Source organism: Momordica charantia (assembly GCF_013281855.1).
Source record: "Momordica charantia cultivar OHB3-1 chromosome 10 unlocalized genomic scaffold, Mcharantia_2.0 BLBB01000010.1, whole genome shotgun sequence".
Taxonomy (NCBI): Eukaryota; Viridiplantae; Streptophyta; class Magnoliopsida; order Cucurbitales; family Cucurbitaceae; genus Momordica; species Momordica charantia.
Genome location: NW_028275158.1, coordinates 7,775,268 through 7,784,088, shown reverse-complemented (window position 1 = coordinate 7,784,088; position 8,821 = coordinate 7,775,268). Strand labels below are relative to the sequence as shown.

The following is an 8,821-nucleotide window of genomic DNA, read 5'->3' as shown; positions in this document are numbered from 1 at the left end:
TCAACTTATATTTACTAGGATAGGAGTATTATTTATCACAATTATTTTTACTTTTTAAATTTACATTATAGAAAATAAGAAACAAGAAATAATTTCAATTTATTTTGTAGACCATCTGACTTTAGTGAATATTTGTTGAAAATTTCATTTTTTAAATTGTTTTCTAATCCAAAATAGTAAAAACTCTTAAAATAATATTTTTATATATTCAATATTTTCATATTTGGATTTGAAACTTTTAAAATGTAGAATTATATTAAAAATGATAAAAAAAACTTTAATAAATATATAAATTCATTTATTTTTTTTATTAAAATTAAAAATGTAAAATTATATACTACAAAATATTTAATATTGTAGAATAATAGTTTTACCAAATTTATAGCATACGTTAATGCTAAATTAATATTATTTTAGATTAAACTAAATATTTAATGGATAATTACTACTACTTTACAAATATCTAAATATCTTGAATAATTTTTTTAAATTAAGATTCAACTTCCAAATCTAATATCCCAAAAAATATTGAAAATAGGAAATACAAAAATGAGAAACTAAAAACAAAAAAGTTAAATACCTTGAATAATTTTTTTAAATTAAGATTCAACTTCCAAATCTAATATCCCAAAAAATATTGAAAATAGGAAATACAAAAATGAGAAACTAAAAACAAAAAAGTTATCAAATGCATTGGGACGGAAGATTTGAACTCATGATCTATCACGAGCTAGCTCCAATTCACAATCTACTACAAATATTGATCATACAAAATCCAATTGTTCAACCCAAACAATGAAGACCCTTGATGAAATTAAATAAAATTAAGAGCCATCCAAAACCTTTCTCCCTTTTGTATTCTATTTTCACGGATTCCAAGTTCAGTTATTGAAATGATTTAATCTTCAATACAAATTGATCCAAAACAAATTTTCTGTCCTGAAGAAGCCCAAAGCATGAAATGTTTTCAACTCCGAATCCATAAGATACAAAAATCCAGACAAGTTCAAGTCCAAAATGGTCGGACAATTCTCAATATCCAAGATTGGAGATTCTAATGAAGTATCTCAAATACAGATCCCTCAAAAACATGCCGCCGGGAATTATTGACAAACTTTATACGACAGAAATGAACTATTCTAACAAAAAAAGGTAAAGCCGATTGCTCGTAAGCAGCATCATCAGTTACAATTGGGAGGGAAAAGCAAAAATGGATCAAGAGTTTATGGTAACGTGGGGCAGATATACCTGTCCCGACCGTAAATACTAGACCATCTTCTAATTCGAGTTTGCGAACTTGATTCCTTTCTCGATAGAAGCTTTGAGCTCAGGCTTGAGCTTCTCCAAACCTTCTTTCTCAAAGTCTGAGAGAGGACCCAAATCCAAAACTGACTCTACTCCATTCTTTCCAAGCCTCACCTGTTTATAAATTAAGATCGAAGTGAACAACAATTCGTGTAATGGAAGGATTTCGACTTTGAAGAAAATACCAACAGTTTAACTGAGATGTCTCAAGTTTCATGTTTCAACTCAAGCAATATGACGATAGAAGGAAAGAGTTGTGCAAAGAGAAGATAAGCCAATCTCACCTTTGAAGCAAAGAATGGTAGTTCAGTGACACTTGATTGCACATATGAACATTCCACAACATCTGGAACTCCGTTCAGTCCCTTAAGACAAGCATCGGCAAAAAGGGCTCCAGCATAGCTGCCAGAAGAAGTAAAACCGTTAAAAACATACTCGCGTTACATTGTTCCCCGCCCGAATTAAAAAGACAAAAGAAAGATTTGAAAAGTTGAGAAATTTGGTAGTACACCAAGGGGATAGCAACATGTAGTCGCACAGCTTTTCACAGAAGTAAAAGGTAGATTTTCTAATGCTCGCCAAAAGAACTCAAACAACAGCGATGGAGTGTACCAAATGATATTAACATCGTGGCTCCATGATAACAGTTAAAAAACCCAGGTAAAAAGTTGAGGAAGTGAACTTCTAACAAATAATCCAGCAGCAAGTAAAAAGTCTTACGCCATCGACAATGTAGCAGAACCCTTTCCAGCCTTTGCTTCCACAACTTCTGTTCCTCCATCTTGAGTTCGCTTGGTGAGAGCCACAATAGTATCATCAGACAAATTAGCTTTGGGAGTCGCCTGCGATAATCAGATACACAGTTTAAAATCTACTCTAATTCAAACCACCCGAAGCAATCCAAATGCAGAAACACTGCTTATGTCAATTAAATTTGTACACAGAAAAAAGCTGAATGAGGAAGAAGGGAAGTACCTGAGAAAATAGTGGAAGAATTGTAATTCCAGCATGGCCACCAATAACAGGTACATTAACCTCTACGAGAGAATTACAATAATCAGACAATAAAGTTTGACCTTTTTCCCAGTGGGTGCACAGTAACAATGAAACCTATTATTTTCTTGTTAAAAAAAATAAGAAAATATCCTTTTTCATCATGGTAAATAGCAAATTGCGGTGAAATTTCAAGAATAAAATTTTAGCAAGGAATTGTACCGGCTACTGGAGCATTCGCCTTTCCAGCATAGAAAGTCTTGGCCCTGACAACATCAAGAGTCGTAACACCAAACAACTTCTTCTCATCATAAGTCCCAGCTTTCTTGAAAACCTCAGCAGCTATTGGGACAGTTGAGTTAACAGGGTTACTGATCATGTTAACAAGTGCCTGCAAAACCGCATTGAATTGGCTACAAAAATGAATCCAGATAATAGAATTCAAGAATTTGAATCTCAGTACAAGGGCGGTGGGCACACACATTGGGGCAGTACTTAGCAATGGCGATGCAAAGTGATTTAACAATGCCAGCATTGATGTTGAAGAGATCATCACGGGTCATTCCAGGCTTCCTTGGGACACCAGCAGGAATAATAACCACATCAGATCCCTCCAAAGCTTGGCCGAGCTGTTCCTCACCCGCGTAACCAGCAACCTACAACTCACAAAAAGAATAAAGAACAAACATACAGTGAATACTAATCTAAAAATTAGCGCAAATTGTGACATGAAACAAGTTAGAAAAAAACTGAATTATTATTATTTTTTTTTATAAGAAACAGCACTTTCATTGAGAAAAAAACTGAATTATAAAAGCATGTAGATATGCGGTCTCAATAGTTCAGAGCACAAAAGAAGAAATCAATTGAACGAAAACCAGATCGATTGCAACCCTAACAGACGCACACATAAATCAAAACAAAATAACTCGTAACCGAACAATAACAAGAACAGGGTAAAAAATGACGAGATTTACCTCGGATCTGGTGTTAACATGGCCGACATCGGCGGCAACACCAGGAGTTCCGGCAATATCGTAGAGAGCAAGCTTGGAGACAAGGGGATTGAGCTTCATGAGGAGGGAGAGTGGCTGCCCAATACCACCGGCGGCTCCGAGGACGGCGACTTTCCTCTCCGGCACGGATTCGGTCCCATAGGCGCGGGTGGAGGTCCGGGCGGCGGCGGATCGGAGGGATCTGAGAAGTGCGGCCTTCATTTCTCCACGTAGAAGAACAGCGACGAAGCGGAGAAAGCAACACAGAGAAGAGAGAGAAGTGAGGGTTTTTGCGGAAATGAAGGGTTCTTCTTCGGATCATAGCGAAGTGAATTTGCTTTTATTCTCAACGGGAAGGGCTTTATGGTAATTTACTTTTTTCTTTATTTATTTATTTTGTTCAATCAAACCTTATTTTAGATTTTGAATTCTTCTTTCTTTCTTTCTTTCTTTCTTTTAGATTAAATATTGGTTTAAACATTTAGTTTCAACTCTCATTTATTTCTTAAATTAAATATAGTTTAAAAGGCTAAAACATCAGTCTCTAATCAAAAGCTATGAGTTCGAATTCTCACGAGATCAAAATAGTATTTAAATTCATTTTAATCTCTTACCTAAAAAGTTTTTTATAAGAAAAATATAATTTGTACTCCTAAATTTTGTAATTAATTTTTGTCCTACACTTTAAATTTCATCAAATTGGACCTTTAGACTTTGATTAGAGTTGGTAATATTTACCAATTTCGATAAGTATTGGCAAATTCTACCTATGAATAGACTTCCATTTGAAAAGTCAAGAAAAAATATATATTTTTAAGCGTGTTTAACAAATTAATATGTGTAGTACGAAATTGATGAGATTTAAAAAAAAAAAAACCAATAGGGTAGCTGTATTTTTGTTAAAATTAGTGAGTTTTTAAGAGGGTTTGTTAATTATTGATTACATGCATTACTGAATTTAATTTTATGCTAGACTTTCTTTTCTTTTTTTTCCTTTTCTTTTGGAATCAGTGAGTTTTGATACAATTTTTCATGCTTTTTTTTTTTAATTAGTGGTTGAATCTTGCAAAATTTGAATCAACGATTTTTTTTTCTTTTATGAATTGAAAGTTTACCACTAAAATCGTATGACTAGGATGTTGTAGAAAACAAATTAAGATATATCTAGACTCGTTTTTTATAATAATTATAAAAACACATTTATTATTAAGAGCGATATATAGAGAAATTAAGAAAACATGGAAATTAACCATCTGAACTCAACAATATCATTGTTTCCTCAAGGCATTTCTATTCCTTTTATGGTACTCAAGGTTTCACGAACAATAAAAAATCGAATTTTGAGTAAGATTTTTTTTTATGTCAAAACTGAAAATAACCACATATTTATAGACTATTTGTGGACATTCAAATAGTCATATCTTTCAAAATAAAGTTATGTCTTTTGAAGAAAAAGACATATCCTTTCGTACAGGGTTGTGTCATTTACAAATAAATACATAATTTCATGAAAATAATGTGCTTCTTCATTTTTAATAAAAATAATTTTATGCGTAAAATCCAACACTTATAAATGTAATTTCATTGACTATGAGAACGTCTACAATTAGACCTACTTTTTTTTTAGGAGAAATTCAACCCATAAAAAATATTGCTTTCACATACCAAGTCTATGGTTCAACTCGATAAAATTAAAATCATGGTTCTAAACTCCCTTCAACACGACGTCGACATTTTTATCGACATGCCCATGTTTTCATAGATTTTACATCAACATAAGGGATAAATCGACATTTCCATCGTAATACAAAAAAATCGACAAAATATAAAAACTATCAACAAAATGTCACTAACATATACATAGTATCAATATTTATTATTTTTTAACTTATTTAATTTGAATATTTTTTACGATTTTTAAATTCCTATAACTTTTACATAAATATCCATCGGCATCGACATTTTATCGATATTTTCATTGATATTTCTACGAAATTGAGACCTCGACATTTACATCGACATTTAAAACCTTAATTAAAACGTATCAAATTAACTTAGCATAAAAAAAATAGAAAAGGTAAAAAGAGCTCATGTTCTTCATTTTTCTTGTTTTAATGTTTTATTGACAAAAAAGAAAAGAAAGTGACCAAATTGACAAATTCAACCCAAAAAGCCTGTACAAAACTAAATAAAACTAACCTTTGTTTTCAAATACAATTATATGATACAAATTTAAATATTTTTCAAATTTCCAATTTCTTTTAGAACAAAAAAAAAGTTAAAAAATACTTTTTTTCCCTAACCGAACAATGGATCTTATCAATTTATTTATTCCCATAGGGGGCCTGTTTGTTTTTCTAGATGCCCGACATCTATAGATGCCTGAAATTTTATATGTCCAGAATTTTAGATGTCTGGCATCTATAGATGCCTGGAATTTTATATGTCCAGAATTTTAGATGTCTGACATCTTTAGATAATTATGTTTATTTCGTAAGAAAATTTATAAGGATATTCGGGAATATTTGGATAGCCACGTTTGTTTTGTGGGATTTATTCTCGGGAATGTGTTAAATTTGTAGAATGTTCCAAAAATACCCTTACGAATGTTTATATAATTTATAAAAACTCATATAATATAATAGACTTATTTGAATTAATTTAATATTTTTATTTTTTATATGTTATTTTGGAGAACAAATTAATTCATATAAATTTCATTTCAACTTTAATAGTTTTTCAAGACGACAATCATATAATTGTGAAATTTATTTATCCTATTATCACATTATATTTTTTTAAGAAGAAAAATATCATAGGTATATTATTCGTAAAAAAATGTTGTTTTAAAATTATTTATGATAATAAATACTATTAATAATGTAATTCCCTCCAACTATTAAAAATAAATGGAGATATTAGATAACTTTATTGCCAATTATTTTACATGAATGTACAAGTATACATAATAGCATAAAGTTGTTTATTTTTTTTTTAGAAATCCGTGTGTCCGGACCAGCTTGCGCGCACCTCGACTAAACGGGTCAACCGCCTGACCCTACTACATTTGGAGCATAAAATTGTTTATTAGACGACGAATACATTAATTTATTTTAATTATCAATTTAAAAATAAAAAATAAAGATTTTATTAGAAAAAATAAAAAAAAAATTAATTAAAGAAAAATGACAAAAATGAATGACAAAAATTTAAAAAACGGATTCTCAATACGAGAATCTTGAAAATTCGTGGATACCCAGACATTTCAAAATTCTCAGGTATCCTACATTTCCACTAAACAAACATAGGAATCTAGATGTTCGTTTAACAGGAATTTCAGATTCCCACAAAATAGACGGTCCCTGAAGTATTTGAGGCATCGAAATTATCATTTGAAAAAACAATGTCTTCGTGTTACTCAAATAATTTATTAATTACTAATAAAATTTATATGGTGGAATAACCAAAGTTTGGCTCCAACTAAAAATTCATTAGTTTAAATCCTTTTTTTTTTCCTTTTTGAGTTTATTTTTCATTTAAAGTTCATCCTATTACACTTTTACCTTGATCTTTGAATTTAGTTTTCGTTTGGTCCTATATGTTAAAATGTCATATTTTTACCCATATTTCTCAAAATATTACCTCCAAGTTTTCACTAATTCTTACTTTTAAGTCTTTGATATACTGAACCATTAGCAATCCTAATGAAACACTAACTTTTCTTTTTTTTTTCTTACCAATGAAACACTAACTTAGATGTCGACAAATCCATTTAATATTATTTTATATTACTTGGTAAAAGTATTTACTTCTATATTATTTCAATAAGACAAAAAATAAAAAACAATAAAAAAATCTATCTAGTTGACGCCACAAAATGAAAATTTATTAATTTCTTTTATTTGAGTTAAATTGTCCTATCAACATCCTAATAAATATTTCTTATCTGTTCTGTTATCTCAAGAACCAAAAGTGAGCCTAACTAAAATGTGAATATTTTGAAACTAGAGACCAAATAAAAACTAAATTCAAAATTCAAGAGTGAAATTGTGACATTTTGGAACCTAGGAATCAAATGTAAACTAAACTCAAAATTCGGGACAAAAAAATATTTTACCATAATTTCTAATACGTTATGCTAATACGCTATTCTAATACATAATTTCTAATACGTTATTTATTTATTATTATTATTTTTAGTACAACTTCTAATATGTTACTTTAATCTTAAAGTTTCTTAAATTTCTATTTCGATATTTGCTGTTAAATTTTTGCAGTGCGAAGTTACTTGCACCGGAATGAATTATCCCTATGAAATACAACCAGAGGTAAGTGATCATTAGCTTTAAACAGTATATATATACACACACACACACACTTTATTTTGCATTTTTTTCCTTTAACACAAATAAAAATAATTGTAGTTATTATTTATATTAATACTTTGAAAATCAAACACCATAACTTGGACTTGGAACATAAATTTGTAGTTATGGTAAGAAAAAGCTTTTTCTTCTCTCAATTATGAAAAAATAAAACGACAATTAAAAAAATCAATAATAATCTCAGTATAGACTAGTACGATAAGATCATTTTTTCTTAGTACAGTAAATATATGAGTGTAGGAATTCGAACTTCCGAACTCGAAAAAAAATTATGTCTTTACCAAAGAGGGCATCCTCTGCTTTCTCAAATAAAGATTTTGGGCCATTTTTTCTTTTTCTTCCTCTTGTCAGCAAAGGAGATGGCCTTTGGCCATGGCTAATGCCTTTCCATGGGTCAACTTGTCATCCTTTTATTGGAATGTGTGAATCTTTAAATCGGGTAGATTACGAAATTACCCTAGCAGTTTATAGAATAAACTTTAACATCCTACCCAAAAAAAGTGCAAATACAAAGTTCATTCCTTAAATTTTCAGGTTTGTGAAATTTAAAGGTATCCGGTTCCCTACTTTCAATTTTATATTTAATAAATCTTTTATTTATTAGACACAAAATTGAAATGTCAAAAATAGACCCAAAATTCAATTGTGGCTAAGAAGTTTTTAAATTCTAAATATTTCAAATAGACTAACCATTTATTAGGTACAAAATTGAAAATCTAGAAACCTACTAGATACTTTATACTCAAAATTAAAAACTTTTGATGCTGTCCTATTATACTAAAGTATAAGAACTAAATTTGTAATTTAACCCATAAAAGATTCTAATCTAATTCTTTTACAGATAGATTCTAACTTTTGATATAGCTTCCTTTCAATATATAACATTCATTTCTTTTAGAATACTACATCACAGGAAAGGGAGTGAGAATTCAATTCTACAATTTAGAGTAACCAAGTCCTGGATTTGAAGCGTCAGTTTGAAATGAACGATCCTTTTAAACAAGAAACAAATTTTCCTTCCTTTATACACAAAAAAAAAAAAAAAAACTTTTCGTTGATAAATGAAATGTAAATTTGTTCAGTCCCTGAAGGAGTGATAGAAAAAGAAAAATGCAAAACAAGAAAATGACGAGCTCAACGAGA

The 8,821-nt window shown here is 29.9% G+C and overlaps 1 protein-coding gene across 1 annotated transcript; it reads right to left on the bottom strand.

The window, feature by feature from the left end:
- Nucleotides 1–962: 962 nt before the first annotated feature.
- On the bottom strand, nucleotides 963–3,611 carry LOC111012865 (malate dehydrogenase, mitochondrial). Its single transcript, XM_022287162.2, has 7 exons — nucleotides 3,276–3,611; nucleotides 2,781–2,954; nucleotides 2,521–2,689; nucleotides 2,281–2,342; nucleotides 2,026–2,147; nucleotides 1,590–1,707; nucleotides 963–1,419 (listed from the first exon to the last, which is right to left on the bottom strand). The coding sequence occupies exons 1-7, from the start codon at nucleotides 3,513–3,515 to the stop codon at nucleotides 1,279–1,281; spliced, it is 1,026 nt and encodes a 341-aa protein (XP_022142854.1). The 5' UTR covers nucleotides 3,516–3,611; the 3' UTR covers nucleotides 963–1,278.
- Nucleotides 3,612–8,821: the final 5,210 nt, after the last annotated feature.

Coding starts and splice junctions, on each gene's coding strand:
- LOC111012865 (XM_022287162.2), bottom strand. CDS start 3,515: ATGAAGGCCGCACTTCTCAGATCCCTCCGATCCGCCGCCGCCCGGACC. Junction 2,343..2,520: donor GGCGAATGCTCCAGTAGCCG/GTACAATTCCTT, acceptor ATTCTCTCGTAG/AGGTTAATGTACCTGTTATT. Junction 1,420..1,589: donor TACCATTCTTTGCTTCAAAG/GTGAGATTGGCT, acceptor ATTTATAAACAG/GTGAGGCTTGGAAAGAATGG.